This window comes from Amblyraja radiata, chromosome 9, assembly GCF_010909765.2.
Source record: "Amblyraja radiata isolate CabotCenter1 chromosome 9, sAmbRad1.1.pri, whole genome shotgun sequence".
Classification (NCBI taxonomy): domain Eukaryota; kingdom Metazoa; phylum Chordata; class Chondrichthyes; order Rajiformes; family Rajidae; genus Amblyraja; species Amblyraja radiata.
The window spans coordinates 18480477-18504645 of record NC_045964.1 but is presented as its reverse complement, the minus strand read 5'-3'; the positions used below and the strand labels follow the sequence as shown (position 1 = coordinate 18504645).

General features: G+C 45.6%; 1 protein-coding gene across 2 annotated transcripts in view; it reads right to left on the bottom strand.

Annotated features, from left to right (window-relative positions):
* Positions 1 to 23916, bottom strand: part of LOC116976836 (fibulin-7-like) — a 53478-nt gene extending 29562 nt beyond the window's left edge. For both annotated transcript variants that reach the window (XM_033026807.1, XM_033026808.1), the window contains exon 1: positions 23537 to 23916. In XM_033026807.1, coding sequence (XP_032882698.1) covers positions 23537 to 23602 — 66 coding nt within the window. In that variant the 5' untranslated portion in view covers positions 23603 to 23916. The remainder of the gene's footprint in view (positions 1 to 23536) is intronic.
* Between the last annotated feature and the right edge of the window lie 253 nt (positions 23917 to 24169).

Below are 24169 nucleotides of genomic sequence, written 5' to 3'. Positions count from 1 at the left end.
TCCTGCAGCTTCTTTACAGCCTTTCTACGCGTTGCTCTGTCCATTTCCTACACAGGGTGAAATGCAGAGTCCACTTTCTCCCCTCCTTCCGGGTTATGTAAACCTGTGCCTTGGTCAGGGTCTGACCAAATTTGGTCCTGCCCACTCTCCTCCGAGGAGTAAGAGATATCTTGCGGCCCCACACGGGGTACCGCTGTGGGACTTACCTTTTGCCCACTGTGGCTAGCCTCCATATTTCTGGGACTGCCACCATGGAGGAGCTCCTCCAGCCGTTTTGGTGTGATTTGCAGTCGCTCCCTTTCGGGAGATGGTGGTGCTGATTCTTTCTTTCTTCCACCCGTTTTGGTGTGATTTGCACTCACTCCCCTTTCGGGAGATGGTGGTGCTGATTCTTTCTTTCTTCCACCCGTTTTGGTGTGATTTGCTCTCACCCTTTTCGGAGATGGTGGTGCTGATTCTTTCTTTCTTCCACCCGTTTTGGTGTGGTTTGCACTCGCTCCCTTATTGGGAGATGGTGGTGTCGACATTTGTTGCTGTGCCTCTCGCTCCCTGCTGCTCTGTCCGCTCGTGGCTGCTCCTAAAACCCCTCCAACCGACCCCCAGTGCGCACGGGCACTGGTCCCTCGCGGCTATTCAGAGTCGGACTCCTCCAAGTCAACGACTCTGATTATGCCTACCTCTCCCGACCAGCCGGGGCCGGCGCGGGAGCGAAGTTGGGAGCAAAGATCGGGAGGGAAAGTCGGGGGGAGTCTGGCACAGCTATTCCCATTACGGGAGTTCAGCCTGTTGCTGCTGTCTGTGTCCCCCCCCTCCCCCTCCCCCTCCCCCCCTCCCTGCCTCTGCGGTGCTCCAGCGGGTCCAACGTGTACTCAGTGCTCTCGGGCACTGACCGCTCGCCGCTATTTTTAGACCTGCGGAACCCCTGCTCCAGCGACCGTTGTCCTAGCGCTAAAGTCGGCTCCGTTCCCGTTTAAAAGCAATTAACGGGCCCCGGCCGCTGCTGGCTGCCTGCAAATCTGCAGACTCTCCCCAGCCAGCTTCATCAGCCTTCTAGATAAAAAAAGGGTAAGTAAAGAAAAACGAAGTTCCCTTACGTTCCTGTTGCAGGTTCAACCCCTGCCGATTTGGAGGATCTGCAAGGTGCAAGGCAGGAGTATGATGGGACACTCTTCACTTGCCTGAAGAGTGTCCCATCAAACCCTTGGTGGGAGTACCCAAGAAACTTAATGTCAAACAAGACATGGTCACCACCGCCATGTTCTCTCCTTTCCCCATTGGCACATCATCTATATGGTGCACAGCAAACAATTGCCCACAGCTCCCTCTAAAGCACCACCACAATTCGCCAAAAACAACAAGGATAGCGGGCATGTGGCAACATCGCCATCTCAAAGAACATCTCCACATTGTGTATCATCACGACTTGTACATAAATTGTCATGAGCACAAAACCAACTGCTGGGGAACTCGGCGGGTCAGGCAGCATCTTTGGTGGGAAATAAACAATCAACATACAGGAGCCGGGACTCTACTTTAGACTGATCAGATGCTTTCTGACCCATTGATTTGCTCCAACAGTTTGTTTTTTCACGTTTATAAGTTATAGGACAGAATTAGGACATTCGGCTCATCAAGTCTACTTTGCCATTCAATCATGGCTGATCTACCTTTCCCTCTCAACCCCATTCTCCCGCCTTCTCCCCATAACCCCTGACACCATTACTAATCAAGTTTTTGTTCAAGATTCCAGCATCTGCTACCTCGAGTGACTGCATATACGATTCCTTTTCTGTTGCTGGGGGTAGTCCCTGGAAGCCCAGACCTAACAGTATCTTTACCAGATGGACTGAGGCAATTCAAGTCCCACTCCTGAATCTTCAGTGCAAATTACAACTTGATACTAACCCCTTGCAAAATTGAGAATTACTGAGAAGATACAACCTTTTGCATAACATAGTAAGCCAAGGCCTTCTTCTGCCCACTGAGCTGGATAGAAATGATTCCATTCTTTCTATCCAGTTACGCAAAAATGCTGCAGTAACTCAACGGGTCAGGCAGCATCTCTGGAGAAAAGGAATAGGTGGTGTTTCGGGTTAAGATCCTTCTTCAGACTGAATGTCCGGGGAGAGGGAAATTAGAGATATCATGCTACATCTCCGTCATGCATGGCTCGTTTTTCTCTTGAAGTCCCAAAACCATGATTTGTTTGGTATGCGCGGTTGCTTCTCACATATGTCTTACTTTGTTTGTACACGACACATACTCCAGAACTGCTGTGGTGTGCAATATGTGAACGGAGCCTCCCAAATTACTCCATTTCAGCTGAAATATATCCTTAAACAAATAGGCTAAATGCATAATGGAATGCTCACAACAACACTTTTGCTGACAACCAATCCTTTGAACTACGTGCCTCGACACCAAAGCTAAGGCAATTAGAAATGTTTAACACTATTCTCCCCTTGAGCAACAGACAGCAAGGGGAGAACTCTGCTGGGCCAACAGCAAATCCCAACTTCTTTTTACCCTCATTCTCTGGCTGGAACAAGAACAGAATGAATCATTCACTTTCCTGTTTTTTTAAAATAAAAATGGCATAGCACTGAAGCAATATATTTATGCTGGAAGACTTCAAAAGAATCCTTTGTGATTTTTCCTAGATTAACTTGCAGAACCAACTTCACATAACTTACACTGGTACATAGACTAGGTGTAGATCAAATCAGACCTCAGCCATTAAGGGTATGGAAGAGAAACTCAGTTTAAAATCTAGGAGAAAGGAATGCTTGTACTTACTTGGCATCTTTGACAACCTCAGGACATCTGAACTTTTTTTACATTCAATGAACCTCTTGAAGGAAACATCATGACTGGTGCAATGTTTGAAATCTTGGAACCAGCTCTGACATAGCAAGAGGTCACAAACAACTCTAAGCACACCAGACAAAGGTTTCGGTAATGAGGATGGAATATTACCCCAAGCAACAGGGAGAGCTTAAGGATGGCACAGTAGCACAGCGATCGCGTTGCTGCCTTATGACCCTGTCCCACTTAGGAAACCTGAACGGAAACCTCTGGTGACCTTGCCCGTGACCCAAGGTCTCCATGAGGTCGCCGGAGGTTTTGGTTACTCGCCTGGAATGCCTCAACCTGGATCGACTGAAGCATGAGCTGCATCTACAGACCAAAGATCCTATAGGATCTTTGCTACCGACCGCACATACACACACAAACACACACACACACACAAACACATTGCGAAGGTGGGGGCCATGGACAGCGGAGGAGCACTGAGAGGCCCGAGAGCCGTTGGAGAGGTCGCAGAGGGAGGAGCTACACCCGAGCGGTAGGATTTAAAGAGGAGCGCGGGGCTTGCTTCTACAGAGGCCCGAGAGCCGTTGGAGAGGTCGCAGAGGGAGGAGGAGCTGAAATCTGCAACGTTCCAAGTTCCACTTCAAAAACAAGTGGGTTTGTGGAAGCCGCTGATTGGTGGAAGCAGACAAGAGGGAGCAGCTGAATGGGAGTCAGATCCCTGCTGATTGTACTGTATTGTAGCAGTTTGCTTTGTATTGTATCCTAGGTAAGGGGAGTATGAGGGCCAGGGCAGTTTACTGTTCTGGATGTCAGATGTGGGAAGTCATGGAGTCTGATAGCCCTCCAGACGTCCACATCTGTGCCAGGTGTATCGAGATGGGGCTCCTAAGGGACCGTATTAGGAACCTGGAGCAGCAGCTCGATGACCTCCGTCTGGTCAGGGAGAGCGAGGAAGTCATTGATAGGAGTTACAGGGAGGTGGTCACTCCAAGACCACAGGAGGCAGGCAAGTGGATCACGGTTGGGAGAGGCAAGGGGCACAGGCAGGGACTAGAGAGTACCCCGGTGGCTGTACACCTTGACAATAAGTACTCCTGTTTGAGCACTGTTGGGGGGGACAGCCTACCTGTGGGTAGCGACAGCGGCCGGGCCTCCGGTACAGAGACCGGTCCTGTTGCTCAGAAGGGTAAGGAAAAGAAGAGGAGAGCAATACTAATAGGGGACTCTATAGTTAGGGGGTCAGACAGGCGATTCTGTGGATGCAGTCGGGAGGCCCGGATGGTAGTTTGCCTCCCTGGTGCCAGGGTCTGTGATGTGTCTCAACGTGTCCAAGATATCCAGAAAGGGGAGGGAGAGGAGCCCGAGGTCGTGGTACATATAGGTACCAATGACATAGGTAAAAAAAGAGAAGAGGTCCTGAAAGGAGAATTTAGGGAGTTAGGAGGGGAGTTAAAGAGTAGGACAGCAAAGGTAACAATCTTGGGATTACTGCCTGTGCCACGCGACAGTGAGAGTAGGAATGGAGCAAGGTGGAGGATAAATGCGTGGCTGAAGGACTGGTGCAGAGGGCAGGGATTCAAATTTCTGAATCATTAGGACCTCTTTTGTGGAAGGTGCGACCTGTACAAAAAGGATGGGTTGCACTTGAACCTGAGGGGGACCGATATCCTGGCGGGGAGATCTGCAAAGGCTACTGGGGAGACTTTAAACTAGAATGGTTGGGGGGAGGGACTCAAATAGAGAAAGCTATTAGACAGTGTGTGAAGCAGGAGGCAGAGAAGGAAAGCATTCAGACACAACATGTAGGGGGGAAAGAAGAAAACAATAATAAACAGAGAATAAGAGGTGGTGGGGTTCTTAAATGGGTGAGCAGAGAAACAGGGGTGTAAAATGCGGGCGGAAGCAATAGGTAGCAAGGTGAAAAGTAAAAGTGGCAGGCAGACAAATCCAGGGCAAAAATCAAAAAGGGCCACTTTTCAACATAATTGTATAAGGGGTAAGAGCGTTGTAAAAACAAGCCTGAAGGCTTTGTGTCTCAATGCAAGGAGCATTTGTAATAAGGTGGATGAGTTGAACGTGCAGATAGCTATTAATGATTATGATATAGTCGGGATCACGGAGACATGGCTCCAGGGTGACCAAGGCTGGGAACTGAACATCCAGGGATATTCAATATTCAGGAGGGATAGCGTGGAGTAGCGTTGCTGGTTAGAGAGGAGATTAACGCAGTGGAAAGGAAGGACATTAGCTTGGAGGATGTGGAATCGGTATGGGTAGAACTGCGAAACACTAAGGGGCAGAAAACGCTGGTGGGTGTTGTGTACAGGCCACCATCAGTAGTAGTGAAGTTGGGGATGGCATCAAACAGGAAATTAGAAATGCGCGCAACAAAGGCAAAACAGTTATAATGGGTGACTTCAATCTACATATAGATTGGGTGAATTAAATTGGCAGGGGTGCTGAGGAAGAGGATTTCTTGGAATGTATGCGGGATAGTTATCTAAACCAACATGTAGAGGAACCAACGAGAGACCAGGCTATTCTAGACTGGGTATTGAGTAATGAGGAAGGGTTAGTTAGCAGTCTTGTTGTGCGTGCCCCCTTGGGCAAGAGTGACCATAATATGGTTGAGTTCTTCATTAGGATGGAGAGTGACATTGTTAATTCAGAAACAATGGTTCTGAACTTAAAGAAAGGTAACTTTGAGGGTATGAGACGTGAATTGGCCAAGATTGACTGTCAATTAGTTCTAAAAGGGTTGACGGTGGATATGCAATGGAAGGTATTTAAAGACTGCATGGATGAACTACAAAAATTGTTCATCCCAGTTTGGCAAAAGAATAAATCAGGGAAGGTAGTGCATCCATGGATAACAAGGGAAATCAGGGATGGTATCAAAGCAAAAGATGATGCGTACAAATTAGCCAGAAAAAGCAGCATACCAGAGGACTGGGAGAAATTCAGAGACCAGCAGAGGAGGACAAAGGGCTTAATTAGGAAAGGGAAAATAGATTATGAAAGAAAACTGGCAGGGAACATAAAAACTGACTGCAAAAGTTTTTATAGATATGTGAAGAGAAAGAGATTAGTTAAAACAAATGTAGGTCCCTTGCAGTCAGAAACAGGTGAGTTGATCATGGGGAACAAGGATATGGCGGACCAATTGAATAACTACTTTGGTTCCGTCTTCACTAAGGAAGACACAAATAATCTGCCGGAAATAGCAGGGGACCGCGGGTCAAAGGAGATAGAGGAACTGAGTGAAATCCAGGTTAGTCGGGAAGTGGTGTTGGGTAAATTGAATGGATTAAAGGCCGATAAATCACCAGGGCCAGATAGGCTGCATCCCAGAGTACTTAAGGAAGTAGCTCCAGAAATAGTGGATGCATTAGTGATAATTTTTCAAAACTCTTTAGATTCTGGAGTAGTTCCTGAGGATTGGAGGGTAGCAAACATAACCCCACTTTTTAAGAAGGGAGGGAGAGAGAAAACGGGGAATTACAGACCAGTTAGTCTAACATCGATAGTGGGGAAACTGCTAGAGTCAGTTATTAAAGATGGGATAGCAGCACATTTGGGAAGTGGTGAAATCATTGGACAAAGTCAGCATGGATTTACGAAGGGTAAATCATGTCTGACGAATCTTATAGAATTTTTCGAGGATGTAACTAGTAGAGTGGATAGGGGAGAACCAGTGGATGTGTTGTATCTGGACTTTCAGAAGGCTTTCGACAAGGTCCCACATAAGAGATTAGTATACAAACTTAAAGCACACGGTATTGGGGGTTCAGTATTGATGTGGATAGAGAACTGGCTGGCAAACAGGAAGCAAAGAGTAGGAGTAAACGCGTCCTTTTCACAATGGCAGGCAGTGACTAGTGGGGTACCGCAAGGCTCAGTGCTGGGACCCCAGCTATTTACAATTTATATTAATGATCTGGATGAGGGAATTGAAGGCAACATCTCCAAGTTTGCGGATGACACTAAGCTGGGGGGCAGTGTTAGCTGTGAGGAGGATGCTAGGAGACTGCAAGGTGACTTGGATAGGCTGGGTAAGTGGGCAAATGTTTGGCAGATGCAGTATAATGTGGATAAATGTGAGGTTATCCACTTTGGTGGCAAAAACAGGAAAGCAGACTATTATCTAAATGGTGGCCGATTAGGAAAAGGGGAGATGAAGCGAGACCTGGGTGTCATGGTACACCAGTCATTGAAAGTAGGCATGCAGGTGCAGCAGGCAGTGAAGAAAGCGAATGGTATGTTAGCTTTCATAGCAAAAGGATTTGAGTATAGGAGCAGGGAGGTTCTACTGCAGTTGTACAGGGTCTTGGTGAGACCACACCTGGAGTATTGCGTACAGTTTTGGTCTCCAAATCTGAGGAAGGACATTATAGCCATAGAGGGAGTGCAGAGAAGGTTCACCAGACTGATTCCTGGGATGTCAGGACTTTCATATGAAGAAAGACTGGATAGACTTGGCTTATACTCGCTAGAATTTAGGAGATTGAGAGGGGATCTTATAGAAACGTACAAAATTCTTATGGGGTTGGACAGGCTAGATGCAGGAAGATTGTTCCCGATGTTGGGGAAGTCCAGGACAAGGGATCACAGCTTAAGGATAAGGGGGAAATCCTTTAGGACCGAGATGAGAAGAAACTTTTTCACACAGAGAGTGGTGAATCTCTGGAACTCTCTGCCACAGAGGGTAGTTGAGGCCAGTTCATTGGCTATATTTAAGAGGGAGTTAGATGTGGCCCTTGTGGCTAAAGGGATCAGGGGGTATGGAGAGAAGGCAGGTACGGGATACTGAGTTGGATGATCAGCCATGATTATATTGAATGGCGGTGCAGGCTCGAAGGGCCGAATGGCCTACTCCTGCACCTATTTTCTATGTATCTATGTATCTATGTCTGCGTGATGAAGAGGAAGGTAAACGGCTGCCACAGAGCACGATAGGTCCTTTAGAGAGCGCGGGAGGGGGGGAGAGAAGGGGGGAGAAGGGGGAAAAGGGGAGAGCAGGAGAGAGAAGGAGAGAGAAGGTGACACATAAGGGGGAGAAGGGGGAGAGAGTGGGGAGAAGGGGGGGAGAAGGAGTGGATACAGTTTTAAGAAGTTTAATAAATTTAGCGGCATTTTACCTACCGGCGGGTTTTCTAGGTCCTGAAAACTCCAATGAGCCATTCAAAATGGCCGGTCAGCGAAGGAGATGGCCTTCGACTGCCTGTAAGTAAATAGCGACCCCACTCCACTGGCTTCGACCAAACGACAACCTATTTTTAGTCGAGGCCGGTTTTGATTTTGTTGAAACAATCGAAGCAACCTAGATGAAGCCTCTAGTGACCAAAACCTCCGGCGACCTCATGGAAACCTTGGGTCGCGGGCAAGGTCACCAGAGGTTTCCGTTCAGGTTTCCTAAGTGGGACAGGGGCATTACAGCGCCCGAGATCCAGGTCCGATCCTGACTATGGGGTGCTGTCTGTGCGGAGTATGTATGTTCTCCTAGTGACTGCTTGGGTTTCTCCAGGTGTTCCGGTTTCCTCCCGCACTCCAAAGACATACCGGTTTGTAGACTAACTAGCTCCTGTAAATTATAAATTGTCCCTCGTGTGTAGGATAGTGCTTGTGTATGGGGTGATCGCTGTTTGGCGGGGACTCTGTGGGCCAAATGACCCGTTTCTAAGCTGTATCTCTAAAGACTAGAGTAAACAGGGAGAAGTTCGCTGAGCCCTTTAAATAGTCTCTTTGGATTTCTTGCGATCACTTAAGACGATAGATGGGGGTTTAACACTTTCGCTCAAAGCATCTGAGGGAGATAGTGGAGCAAATATATAAAGAACATTCTGACAACCGCAATAAACACAGAGCAGCCATTATGAGAGAGTCATAATGAGAATGTTCTATTCTCTTGATACTAACTGGGATACAGTCATTATAACAGTTGCAAAAAGAGCACAGTTTCTAAAATGTATTCATTAGAAGCTTTATAGCTTTATAGCCTTAAATCCAAGAGTGGATTTATATTAGGAAAGGAGATTGGGATGATGAAATGAATATAATTGGGCAGGTACTTTAGTGACAGTGATTATAAATTCAGTAGGTTATGTGAAAGAACAAAACTAAAACACAAGGATCTAAATTGAGGTTTGGCTAATTTCACTTGGCTATTATCAGATTTAGAAACAGTAGACTGGAAAAAGATACTTGAAAGTAATGTAGCTGTAGGAGCCATTCATGCTTAGGCTAGTTACTGATAGCATATTTTATTGTTTTGTCTAGATATTTCTTGCAGAATTATTTTGTATGCTTGGGGGTGGGCTTTTGATATGTAGGTGAACGTTACATATATTTACTGGAGATGGAGAGGCCAGATCAGACTGGAGCGGGCACGAGAGAGAAAATACAGTTTTTACCAGAAGAGAGAGAGAGAAAACAGAAAGTTACAGCTTGTATGAGAATAAGGAATACCTGATATGAATAATCTCTTTGTTTGTACAACTACTTCAATAAAGAATCCATTAAACTGGGAATAACGACTGGAGGATCTGTTTTCTCTATTGTTTACGTAAGTTCCACTCCTCCCTGCCTGTGTAGCAATGGCAATGGAAAGTTGGACATTGAAAAAGTTTGAAATTGCCATTACAGTAGCAGTGAAACAATGGGAACATTTTAGAAAGGAGATATTAAGGGGCGTCCAAAGTTACAGGGAGAAGACAAGACAATGGGGTTGAGAAGGGAAAATAGATCAGCTATGATCGAATGGCAGGGCAGACTTAATATGACAAATGGTCTAATTCTGCTCCTACGTCTGATGGAGAATCAAATGGTTTAAGGTGAACATATTTCCACGCAAAAATAATAAGATGGAACTGTTAAATGTGGAACCTCAGATAAAATGGTGTGTTGAGTTTAAGGTAAAAGAAGGCAAGTATATACCAAATGCAAAGAGCTTAATACAGCAGGAATTGTAGAAATTTAAAAAGGAAATTAAGAAAGCAAAGAGGGGATACGACACATATTGACGTATAAAATAAAAGAAAATCCCAAAATTATTTCTAAATGCATAAGAAGCAAGTTAATTACTATGAAGGAATAGGATTCATTAGGGATCAAAAAAACAAGTGTGCGGATGTGGGTTCATAATCAATTTCTTGTGACAGACTTCATAATAGAGAACGCTGTTAACGTGTATGGAAGACAAGTGGGTGAAATTCTAGATGGGATAAACAGTAAAAGAGGATGTATTAAAGCTTCATCATCTTTGATAAAGGATATATCATCATGTACAATACATATTGCAGAGTTAAAGGGATGGAAAGGATTTCTGAGGCACTGATCACAATGGTCAGTGGCTGTGGAAGTAGGAATGAAAGGCTACTGTCATTGTGCAGTTATTTACTAAGTCTAAGGATAAATCTACAAACCTGTAAATCTTTGGAGTGTGGGCGGAAACCGAAGATCACGGAGAAAACCCATGCGAGCAAGGGGAGAACGTACAAATTCCTTACAGACAGCACCATTGTCGGGATTGAATCCGGGTCTCTGGCGCTGTAAGACAGTAGCTCTACGGTTATGCCACCGTGCTGCGCAGTGGTTGACAGTGAGGAAGAAAGGTTTGGGATGCAAGAAGAAAATAGGTTACCAGTCAGGCAAACAGAAACATTGTACATAGAAGCTATTGCAGGGAAGCTTAAGGTAATGCATTTGGAGAAGTACTGCAAGACAATGGTATTTAGAATATGTGCAAGGACATTGAGCGATGCAGAGGAACAGAGTCATTAATGTTAGCAGGACATGTAAGTAAGGTGGTTAAGAATGGTTACAGGGCACTTTCCTTTGTTAGTTAAAGCAAAAATTAAAAGAGCAAGGACTCGTACTCTTGAAGAGCACCCAATAGAAGTATATAAAATTAAGAGGAAAATTAGATAGTGCAGATGGTTAGTCTTTTTCCCAGAATGGAAGTGCCAAAATCATGTCAAAAACAAGATTTAATAGGAACCTAAGGGGTATCTTTTTCACACGAAGGGCGGTGGGTGTATGGAACGGGCAGCCGGAGGAGGTAGTTGTGGCGGGCACTATCGATACATTTAAGAAAGATTTAGACAGGTACATGGACAGGCCAGGCATATGGGCCAAATGCAGGCAAGTGGGACTAGTGTAGATGGGACATATTGGTGGGTGTGGGCAATTTGGGCTGAAGGTCTCTTTCCACAATGTTTGACTATGAATCTATGACTAACTAGACTAAGTTAGGTGGGTCCCATGTTCACACGGGAGGGCTGGTCCCCCAATGCAATATTCCACCTCTCCACCAATTCCAATATTGGTGGCCAGTGGGGGGGAGATGCTTTCTGGAGAGCTTGTATGGGTGTTGTTGGCTGCAGGGACTACTGGTCTCCAGAAGGCTAGTATGGACATTGTTGGGCAAATGGATTCTTGAGGTGGCAGCTCAGTCCCTCAAGTTCAATAGACATTCAGTGTGTTCAGTTGATTCACAGCTCAGACAGAGTTGTGACCTCTCCCTGATGTGCTGGCAGCTCACCCACAGATTTGTGACCTCAAGCCTGATGTGCTGGCAGCTCACTCATGGCTGGTGGGCTGGCAGTTCTCACAGCAAGGCCACCAAATTCAAATCCATTTTCCTACCATTTCAAGCAGGGTGCAAGACCACCAAATTCAAGTGCAGTTTCTTACCTCTTCGAGCAGGGTGCAAGGCCACAAAATTCAAGTGCAGTTTCATACCACTTCAAGCAGGGTGCAAGGCCACCAAATTCAGGTTCAGTTTCCTACCACATCAAGCAGGGTGCAAGGCCACCGAATTCAAGTGCAGTTTCCAACCACTTCAAGGAGGGTGCAAGTCCACCAAATTCAAGTGCAGTTTCATATAATTTCATGCAGGGTGCGACAACACCACATTCAAATGCAGTTTCATACCATTTCATGCAGGGTGCAAGACTACCAAATTCAAGTGCAGTTTCATACCATTCAAGGAGGGTGCAAGTCCACCAAATTCAAGTGCAGTTTCATATCATTTCATGCAGGGTGCGACAACACCACATTCAAATGCAGTTTCATACCATTTCATGCAGGGTGCAAGGCCACCATATTCAAATGCAGTTTCATACCATTTTAAGCAGGGTGAAACCACCATAAAACCACACAAAACACCACACACAGTTCAGTAGACATTCAGTGTGTTCAGTTGATTCACAGCTCAGACAGAGTTGTGACCTCTCCCTCCCCCATCATACAGAGACTGAGCCACACCCACACTTCCGGGTTTTATAATCCCTCCCCCTTCCACCGGAAAAGGTGTGGCCTTCATGGTGTGATTGACAGGAGAGATATTCTCAATATTTTTTAAACACTAACAAACATTAGCAGTGCATTTTTACTTCATTAGCAGTGCATTTTAACTTCATTTTGTCTATTTTTACTTCAAACCAACCATATTTTCATTTTCAAACCACATTAAGGCAGTTAAGTAGACATGTGTTCAGTGTTATTCAGAGCTCAGAGAGACGTGACCCTCTTGGTTCCTCCATCATGCAGAGACTGAGTGAGGCACACCACTTCCGGGTTTTATAGTCCTCCCCCCTCCCGCCAGCAGGGGCAGCAGAGAGAATGGCAATTTAAAAAAAAACATTAATATCTCTCTGATTTTTCATCGATGGGAAAAATCCTCTGGTCCCGGAAGGAGGAGGGGGGCTCTGAGCAAGGTGGCCAAAATGATGGCCGTTGGTGGCGGCGTTTTATCGGAAATCACGCCACAGCGAGCCAAAAGCTGTCAAGATCAGACTTTTAGTAATATAGATGTTATTGGCACGAGCAAAATCCTATTTGGTTAAATGTCTCGGGTGCTCATGGGCTTTGGTTAATTGGTTTCTTCTGTATATGTGAATAGAGCATCCATATTAGGCCAAATTCTCTCTTCTGGTTGCATCTACAAACATTCTGTTCCTGTCGAGGAGGAGCCATCTTGGTGAACGGCTGCTAGCCAGCAGCCGTCCGTTTTAAATCCGTTTTTTTAATAGTTTTTAGTGAGTCCTGTTTTTTGTTTGTAGGGGATATGGTCTGTGGGGGGTAGGTGTAAACTTTATTTCTAGGTCCCTACCTGGTCGGTGTGGCAGCCTTTTCTCCGGGCTGCCCGTCGACCCGTCCTCGTGGCCTACCTGCAGGCTTGGAGCGCCGTTTCCTGGCCGGGACCGCCCAGCACCTCGGCCTCGGCAGCGGCACAGCGTTGGAGCGCTGGAGCGGAGCGGAGTGGAGCGGGCGACGCCTTGCCTGGGTCGCCGCGCTGGAGCGGCGCGCTGGAGCTCTGGCGAGCTGGACCGCCGAGAGCAACATCTCCGGGCTGCGGGTCTGCGGAGCGGAGAGGCGGCAGTGTGGAGAGGCGGCAGTGCGGAGAGGCGGCGCCGACTTTTTCATCGGGAGCCTGGGAGCTCCAAACCGGCGCGGCCTTGTCGGCTTCGGCAGCCGCGGGCTCCAACCAGGAAGCGGCCGTTCCACGTGGCCCAGCCGCCGAAAGGACTCTCCCAACGCCGGGGCAAGACCACCCGGTGAGAACGGCCAGGGACATCGGGCCTCCGTAGAGGCAATTGCGGTGGCCTCAATAGGCCTGACTTTGGGGTGGGGACTGGACATTGTGCCTTCCTCCACAGTGCTATCCACTGTGGGGGGATGATTTTTTTGTCTAATTGTAGTCCTGTAGGTCTGTGTCCAAGATGGCTGCCGTGAAGAGAGAGTGGACGCTGGCGCGCTTTGGCTGCCGCTGTTCCCTCTTCACACTGTGTTTTTGATTTTCTGTTTTTGGATTGAATTCTGTTTTTAATTTGTGTCTCTGTGATGCCTTTATTACTTGTTATATTCCGATTATATGTTATTCCGATTACTATGTAAGGTGTCCTTGAGATGTCTGAAAGGCGCCCATTAAATAAAATGTATTATTATTATTATTATTACTCAGACCCTATTTATCTTGACCAATTGTTTTGCAGGAATTTTCTTCTTTTGACGTACTTTCCTGTTCCCATCCTGAGCTAAATTGCACCGATGAAACCCACAGAAATGAGAGGAATAGATCGGGTAGATGCACAGAGTCTCTAGCCCAGAGTAGGGGATTCAAGGACCAGAGGACACAGGTTCAAGGTGAAGGGGAAAAGATTTAATAGGAATCCGAGGGGTAATTTTTTTACACAAAGGGTGGTGGGTGTATGGAACAAGCTGCCAGAGGAGGTAGTTGAGGCTGGGATTATCCAATCATTTAAGAAACAGTTAGACAGGTACATGGATATTACAGGTTTGGAGGGATATGGAACAAGCGCAGGCAGGTGGGACTGGTGTAAATGGGACATTGTCGGCTGGTGTGGGCAGGTTGGGCCGAAGGGCCTGTTTCCACACTGTATCACACTATGACTCTACGAAATGATATTGGTCCCGGCTTTATTAAGGAGACTCAGGTGCTGGAAAATCTGAAATAAATACAGAAAAATGCCAGAAAGTTTCAGCAGGTCAGGCAACATCAGTGGACAAAGAAAGAGTTAATATTTCAGAATTGGAAAGGAGAGAAACAAGAGATTGCAGGTGCTGGTGTTTTGAGCAAAACACAGCGTGTTGGAGGAACTCAGCAGGTCAGGCAGTATGCGTGGAGAGATATGCAGTGCCTTGTGGCTCCATTGAATACGGCACTTGCATTGTATGAATGAACTGGAGAAGCTGAAATGTTCTCCTTGGAGGTTGTGAAGAATCTGAAAAATGAATTTAAAGTCATGATGAGAATCACAAAACAGAATGGATAGAGAGAAACTTCCAATTTCCAGAGGGGTCAAGAACAAGAAGACATAGAATGAAGAATCAAGACAGAGGAAGCAAAACTGACACGAGGAAAAATACTTTCATGCAGTGCGTGGTCGGGGTCCGGAATGTCAAGGAAATTAATGAAGGGAAATTCAATTCAAAAGAGAACTGGATAAGTGACGAAAAGAAAAAGAAAATTCAGGACTATGGTGAGGGGGCAAAGGAGAGGGACATGGCAGTAACTCTTACACAGCAAATCCTAACACTGTTTGTAAACAATCAGATTCTGATTCAGAAAGTTGATAGGGATTGAGGTGGAGTCAAAGAGGTTTATAGCAGGAACCAAAGACAATGGCTGAAACATAGTGCTGGATATCAGTAAATTCATTGTAGCGACACTATGTGGGCAGAGTTTAACGGTGCGAGAGAAATGGTGGGGAGAAGGTGCTAACTGTCAGCATTATTGGGGAAGTTAATGCTGTGTCTTCAGGTAATGGTGTCAAAGACCATCATCTGGATGAGAAACAGTAGGAACACTTGATGGACCTTCAAGTTTACTGGAGATTATGGTGCAGATCTGCAGCTGGTGATTTAATGACTATCGCTGAATTAGAAAAGAACTAAATAAGTGTTGTGCCATCCAAATAGATGACAAGATGATACCCAAGAGGGGTTAGAAGAGCATGATGTGATTAATTGTGCCAGTACGGGGGACCCGACTTTTTCCCTGTCAGGTCTTCAGTGTCGTTGGGCCTAACATCGTGGAGCAGGTGGCGGCCTCCAACCGGAACCAACCTGAGGGCTCCAATCGCGGAGCCTGCGAACTCGCCATCGCGGAGCTGGCCGACTTCGGGGCGGGGAGAGCTGTGGTGGCGCGTGGCTGCAACCCGACTTCGGAGCTTCGGAGGCTCCGGCCGCAGGCCCGGTGGACAGGAACATCGGGAGCTCGCAGGTCCCTGGTGGGAAACCGCTTTTAGGAGCTCCCGCAACAGTAACTTCTCCCGCTGGAATCGCGGGGTTTAAATGACTCGGAGTGGGGCCTAACATCGCCCCGCGTAGCTTAAACTGCCGCGGGAATTACCATCGCCCGCTGGGGGCTTTAACATCGTGAGCCCCAGTCGCCTTGACGCTGCACTGGACTGGTGGACCGGTCGGTGGGAGAACAAAGATAAGAGATAAGGCTTTTGCCTTCCACCACAGTGAGGAGGTGTTGGAGATTCACTGTGATGGATGTTTGTGTAAATTGTGTTAAGTGTGCGTCTTGGTTTTCTTTTGCAATGTCATGACTGAAGGAATGAAATTTTGTTCAAACCTCGTCTGTTTGAATGACAACAAAAGTCATTCTATTAATTCTAACAAACTGTATACATGGCATAAATTTGGGCTAGAACCTCCAGAGGAACTTTCCTGTCCTCTAACATCCATGTTCAACCGAATCAAGGATCTCTTATATGTTTTCCAAGTCTGCAAATGTGCCACACGATCTGGGCCATCTTCATGAGACTAATAGGAGCCCTTCCTTCCCCTAAAACATGAGCACAAAATGCAGGTATGGAGAGATGAGAAATCGGCGTTCTTCTGCCCAAGGTATCCGTTGGGATAATTACATCCCAATTGCAACCTTGAATGAACAATGAACTGTTACAGTTACAGCTTCCCCCACAGACTGGAAGAGATTTTGTTCCTTTTGAAGGTATTTTCAGTGCAATGCTGAACTAAACTCGAATTTACATCTCAGAAATTATTAGCATTAAAAAATTATTCGACATGGAATGAAGCACCAATTTCTCACTTCAAATATTAGACAAATTTCATATAATGGGCTAGTTCACATTCCCGTCCCAGCCAAGTCCCATTCCGGACATCCAAAATTGCGTTACAGCCAATTCCAAAATGCGGACACCGTTGCAATAAAAAATCAAGGTCAAAATGCAAACTTTTATCAACAGCATTGTGATAATCCTCCTTTTGCCAGCAGGATAAAAGGATGCCATGTAATCATTTAATGAATGAATGAATAAGTTTACTGGCCAATCTACTCGAGAGAGCTGATGGGGCATCAGTTTAACATTTCTTACAGAGCGTGGCACATCCATCAGCACAACACTTACTCAGCAGTGTGAGGAACTATGAGGCTTGTGACCCAGTCTCTAGAATGGAAGTCAGTTCACTGACTTCTCACACAGACTCAAGTGTACAAGCAACTGATCCACAGCTAGAAGTAAAGAAGCTATTTGTAGCTGGAGTTTTTGATTATAGGTGGTGGGACATTGATTTATGGGTTTGCCCTGTGTTCCGTTCCTCTACTTACTACCACCATAATCAGGTACAGGAAGCAAATTCTTGGCTGTGAGCACAGAGACTAAAGGATAACTCTGGCTTTTAAGAATGTACTACCAGAATTGCGGCTGGGTGGCTCCCACAGAGTTCTGCAGCCGGTTAGACAGAGTTAGAAGCTGGCGCGGTGCAAGGTCAAAATCCCGGGGTTGGAGCCTCGAGGTAAGAGGCCTGGTGGCCGGAGTCCTGGAGATCGGAGTCCCAGCATCAGAGCCTCGTGGTCGGAGTCGGGCATAGGTCGGAGTCTCGTGGTCGGGCCGGGGTGGATAAGCCGCGCCGTCGATAACAAAGGGGGACCCCACATGGGGGGATGGACGGCCAAGAACTAATGGGAACCCAGCATGGGATGGGGGGGGGGGGGGGGGGGCGAAGGCAGGATGATTATGTTTTGTTACATACAGCGCCTTTGTGGCGACTCTTTTGTGTACTTAGTATGCAAAAACAAAGCATTTCACTACGTGATAATAAAGTATTAATAAAGTATAGATTCTTGATTAGTACAAGGTAGAGATTATGGGGAGAAGGCAGGGGAATGGGGTTAGGAGGGAGAGATAGATCAGCCATGATTGAATGGCGGAGTAGACTTGGTGGGCTGAATGGCCTAATTCTACTCCTATCACTTATGACCTTAAGTATTATCATCCTCAACCTCAGTGGATCAAGGCAATGTTGCTTGTGTATTTACTTCACCACTTCATGATTCACTTTCACTTGCTTGCGTTCAGGTGTGTACAGTCCTCAGCAGGAAATTAAATTAATTGCTCTCAAACTGGTAACAAGGGAATAAGAAAAGCTGATCTTTGAATAAACCAAACATAATTCACACTATTTTGGATTTTAAACGAACTATTCAATGCTCTGGGAGAAGATCTTGCCACAAATCTCATGTTAAAATAAACAGATGCTCCAGTTTCCTTCAACATCCCAATAATGTGCGGACTGGTAGATTAATTTTCCACCATACATTTTCCCCAGTGTAGAGATGAGTGGTAGAATCTGGATAGAGTGAATAGGAATGTGAGGACAATAACTTGGGTGTTAGATGGGCTAATGTCTTCATGCTGTGTGAACTTTAAAATTGTTTTAAAATTGCCTTTTCGTTGGCTCTGGGGAACCAAGAACACTGATGTCTCCATTCGGCATTTGCCTGGTCATAGAGAACATGCAACCCACCTTTCCTGACTTTAAGTATCCCAATGGCTTTACAGTGAATGAAATCCATTTGCAGGCCAATTACTAGCACATTAATGGAGACCCAGTCACCAGCAACATCTGACAAGTAGTAGGGAGTTATTGGCCAGAAAGTCAGTTCAAGTCGCATTAGTTTACTGAGAATTCTGGTAGCACATTCTTGAAAGTCAGAGTTATCCTTTGGATCTCTAAGCTAAACTAAACTAAACTAAAGAAGCATTCACCAGAACTCCTCTCACCTTCGTTGAATAGCGACAGGGGTTTACTTGTTCATTTGCACCCATTTGCACATTAAGGTGTGCATCAGTTCATCTGATTCGGAAGACGGCACCTCCAACATTGCAACTCTCCCTCCTAACTTCTGAGTTGAAGTCTCAGAATAAGAACTATGGATGTACAACTATTCAATGGAGCATGACAACCATCACTGAGGCAAGACTGCCAGCAAGAAAATGGTGTATCGGTGCAAGTGATGTGTTCACCACAGACTATATTTCAAAAGTATGTAAATGTCTGCAAATAGTTTTAGACCCACTGAGTATGTGGAATGCATTATGGAAGTGTATAGAAGTATATTTCCTGGAGAGGGCAATTTTGCCAATCAGATCAAATTATATATGCCGTGGATCTGGCGGCCTTGAATGACTGGTGCCATACATGAATTGGAATGTTATTTACTGGAATCAGGAACAGCGCATAGGATCTCTTGGGATGTATCTGATTCATTTCACTGGGCACTATAATTTTTACAGGCAGCACAACTTCATCCTGCGTATTGACTCTGAATCCTGTCTTTCGTTGAGGTCACCGCCTCTCGTGCACGAACGTTTTCCTGGTGACGTCACATAATTTATCATTTATTCTCCATTTTAGCCCAGGTATTACACCAAGCCTGGCCGCGCTCCATTCCAGCAGCCTATGATCCGCTTACTGCAATGTCCCCATTTTCAAACCGTCCACATGCTGTACCGAGCCTTGATAGAAAACTCTGCTTTCCATGCCAGTGTACAGAATGTAGCAATAGAATGAAATAAAGAAGGGTCCCGACCCGAAACATCACCCATTCCTTCTATCCCGAGATGCTGCCTGTCCCGTTGAGTTACTCCAGCAATTTGTGTCTATCTTCGAAATCAACACAGAATCATTTACCAAGGTCCTAAGTCTCAATTATTTGGAATTTAATATTGAAGGCTGGAAAAGTGGAGAGAGGGAATGGACTAATAAATCCACCTTGACTCTCCTGGTAATTGATCAATAGAACAAAAATAGAACTGTTGATTTATCACAGCAATCAGCCTCACGGTGGGGCAGCGGTAGAGTTGTTGCCTTACAGCGCTTGCGGTTCCATCCCGACTATCGGTGCTTTCTGTACAGAGTTTGTACGTTCTCCCCGTGACTTTTCTCTGAGATCTTCGTTTTCCTCCCACACTCCAAAGACATACAGGTAAATTGGCTTGGTATAGGTGTAAATTGCCCCAAGTGTGTGTAGGAAAATGTTAATTTGTGGGGGATCGCTGGTCGGTGCGGACTCAGTGGGCCGAAAGGCCTGTTTCCGCGCTGTATCTCTAAAACTAAAACTAAAAACTAAAATTAATCTCCAACGGTCTCGGGTATAGCGAGGGAAATCCCAGTAGAAGATATAAAAGCATTAGAATCAAGTCACCTGCTCTTCTAAGGCATGCCACACTTGCCATTCATCGTATCTCAAATTATCCAAAGTCCAGATATGTCGTCCACAGTCAAAAAGGCACAACGGAGGATGTACTTCCTGCGGCAGCTGAGGAAGCAAAATCTGCCACAGGCAATGATGGTCCAATTCTATACGGCCATCGTAGAGTCTGTCCTCACCTTCTCCATCATGGTCTGGTTTGGCTCAGCCACCAAGCACGACATCCGGAGGCTGCAGCGAATCGTCCGATCAGCTGAGAAGGTTATTGGCTGCAACCTTCCCTCCATTGACGAACTGTACACTGCAAGGCCCAGGAAGCGAGCGGGTAAGATCATCTCTGACCCCTCTCCCCCTGGCCACAATCTCTTTGAATCACTTCCCTCTGGAAGGCGATTCCGAACTGTCAAAGCTGCCACAGCCAGACATAAAAACAGCTTTTTTCCACGAGTAGTAGCTCTACTCAATAACCAAAAATCTGTAGCCTCCTTTTGCTCTGGTATTTTATTTAATTCACATGTTTAAACTATAATGTTTTATTATTAATGTTTATGTTTTATGTGTCATTTCTAACTGTCACTGTATGTCATGTTGTCACTTGCGGGCGGAGCACCAAGGCAAATTCCTTGTATGTGAATACTTGGCCAATAAACATACATTCATTCATTCAATCCATGATAATCACTTTAATATTATCAGATATTTCTTACCAGAGAAACAGATTCAATCATATCTATGCATCAGTGGTAACTGCATTATACACAACACTCAAGGTGACCCTGTCCTCCTTTACTGGGCACATTTTTTTTTCATTCTATAGAGATACCAAAGTGTAGAAGGTTCCCCTATTGCCATTATGGTGCAGACATGGCGCACAAAGTAGTCTTCTCATCTTTCGATCCGAATATTGCAGATTTAATTTCCTTTCTAGAAAATGGAGCATTTGGATAGCACAGTAGCACAGCTGGTAGAGTTGGTGCATCACAGCGCCAGAGACCTGGGTTTGATCCTGACCTCGCGTGTCGTCTGTGTGGAGTTTGCATGTTCTCCCTGTGACCACATGGGTTTCCTCTGGGTGCTCCAGTTTCCTCCCACATCAGGTTTGTAGATTAATTGACCTCTGTAAATTGCTCCTGGTGTGTAGGCAGTGGATGAGAAAGTGGGATAACATAGAACTAATGTGAGCTGGTGATCGAGGGGTGGCATGAACTTGGTGGGCCGAAGGGCCTGTTTCCACACTACATCTCTGAACTAAACTAAATACACACTGGTATTCCTTATGGAGGACTAAATGCAAACTATTTTCAGATGAGACACATGAGGATAGGATATTGGACCAGGAGCAGATCATTTGACCTTTCTTCTCTGTTATTCATCAGGTTCATGTTTGATATTCTAACAGTGCCTTTTTGTTGGTATTATCTCCATATTCATCGATTTCATTAAAATTCAGAAACTTATGCTAAGCAGAGGTCCAATCTAGCGCCTTAGTTAAAAGATGCTATGGACTTACTTTAAAGAATGTTCTCTAATGGCCTGTTCAATCTTCCTGCGAACTACACTGAAATAGGGTTTGCTCTTCATTTCCCTCTTCTCTGTTGCTGAGAGCTTACTCTGTGTAAATTGGCAGCATGCTGCCTTCACTACATCAGTACTCACAGTGCAAAAGTAACTCTTTGGTTATAAAAACAACTTGGAACATGGTGAGGTTAGCAAGTTATACGTTTCCCTTCAGTGCTATCTGCATATGTTTATCACAGCTTCTAACCATTTGGCCTTCTTGTGCCAAAATAAATTATGCTTTAAACTCCAACATAAACACACTCTTTAATTACCCAGTCACAGTACAATGTCTTCATTCTTGTGCTTCTATGTTCCAGATAGCTGCACTACCACGAGGTTTTCAGACAAATCTGTGCACTGTGAACTTACACCCACTCTCCTGAACTGAAGACACAGGCCACAGTTGTATTGCAGAATCAGGTCTGGTACCTGCCTAAAGGTGTAGGAAGGAACTGAAGATGCTGGATTAAACCAACGATAGACACAAAATGCTGGTGTAACTCAGCAGGACAAGCAGCATCTCTGGAGAGGAGGAATGGGTGACATTTCAGATCGAGACCCTTCATCAGACGTCTCGACCCGAAAGGTCGCCCATTCCTTATTTTCAGAGATCCTGCCTGTCCCGCTGAGTTACTCCAACATTTTGTGTCTACCTGCCTAAAGGTGACTTGTGGGACCAAAGTTACCCAGTTGCCCTTGCATCTCACTGGCTAATCGTGGAACGACATGGTTCCACTTACTGGTCATCATAGCTAATTGCTTCTCAAGAGTCAACATTTAAACATCGTCCAACAGAAAGCTCCAACTGACAACCCTGGTAGATATAGTGACACCATTTTAGCCTCAAATACCAGCTGTTACATCTCTTGCACAGTACACTTGGTAACTCGATTCCTGATCCCAGTCTGAAGAAGGTCCAGACCCAAAACGTCCTTTTTATCCAGAGATGCTGCCTGACCTACTGCGTTACTCCAGCACTTTGTGTCTATCTTTGGAATTAAGCGGCAAATGCAGTTTGTAGGAAGGAACTGCAGATGCTGGTTTAAACCGAAGATAGACACGCTAAATGCTGGAGTAACTCAGCGGGACAGGCAGCATCTCTGGAGAGAAGGAATGGGTGACGTTTCAGGTAGAGACCCTTCTTCAGACTGTCTTGATCCAAAACATCACCCATTCCTTCTCTCCAGAGATGCTGCCTGTCCTGCTGAGTTACTCCAGCGTTTTGTATCTAACTTCAGCAAACGTGGTTCTTTGCTTCTACACTTGGTAAAGTAGTTGATGCATCTTATTAATACACATCTCCCAGCATTCAAAAACCAAGGGAGTAATTCGACCACAACAACACACACTTTGCTTGTAGTCTTTTTATACAACTTTTTGAAAATCCACAGCTATACCTAGGACTGGCAAATATGGGTACTGGTATCAATATCTCATAATTTCTGCCATCATAGTTTACCAATTAGAACTGCATCGGGATTCACAAAGTGGCAAGTGTATTTTGACTATTCAAGGCGACAAAGATTACACTGATGTGACAAATATCTCAGACAAAGAAGCGACTTAAGAGCACTTCCGCAGATACACGGCAGCTTCAGGTGAGGTGAAGGTGGTTTTTTAGCAATGCTCGGCTTAAATGGGATGTATGCACATTCTGGAGCGATGGAAAACTCACGAATCACACTGGACTCATGCAAGAGCTAAAAGCATGCCTTGGTTCGGAATAACCGAATTTGATCAAATGCAAAGCTGTCTGCCCGTTTAACTCATTCGCGGAGGCCAAGACAAGTCACCCCAGACCGTTGGGATCAAAGATCCTATAGCGGAAAGATCTTTGGTTAGGATGTCCGTGTATCCAGGGCTTCACAAGAAGGATTACTTTCTGTCCGCGATCATAAACAATGCACTGACCGTGCCGGCAATGAATACCTTTGACTCGCAGTTCGTTAAAGATGACTTTTCGCTATTCCTTATTCCCCTACCAGGTGACACATGCACATACCCCACAGATAAATCCTCAGCATGTTTTACATCCGGAGGGTAAAGATTAACAAGGGAAATAAAGGTTACTTGCCAAACACGAAAGTAAACACAATCGAATCTTCCCTGCCTGCTGGACGTAAACATTTGAGCGCAGCTCTGAGCTGCTTTTCCAGGTACAAGCTTCCTTACCTGGTCGGCAGCAGAAACTAGTTCTAAAAGGCACAGCATCATCCAACCAGAAACCCCAAGGATCATCCTGAAAGTGGGAAAGCGAATCGCCCCACAATGTCGCGATGGCACAGACCGATTCCTGCAGGTTCTTATCAAAAAAAAAACAAAGCCTTCTTGATACGTTTGCTTGTTCTTTTGTTGCGCTCTTCTCCAAAACTCTGGGTCAAAGTTTAGACTTGCTCTGGCCAGGGGGTATTTATGGTCTGTGCATATGAGTGTTTTGCAAATCCCAGGGATTAGATGCTGCGAGTTTGACTGACATTTAGAAGGAGTTCTGCGAGTGTTTGTGTGTGTGTGTGTGTGTAGAGAGAGCGAGTGGGTGGAGTGCGGTGACTGGAGGCAGGAGTAAGTTGCGAAGGGATATGGAAAGTTATAATTTACAAGTTATTCTGGGCAGGAAATCCACGCCGTGAAATGATGCCAAACGCCTGAAGTTAGGAGTTTCCATTTATTTAGACTGTCACGCTTTGATGGCTGCTCCCCATCCCTTCTCAATGAGATCAAACACCCTGTCTGAACGTAGTAGATATGTTTCACATCTGTGGCATAAACACGCTGTTTCTTAGAAGCCATTTACCAGGAAGAAGTTAG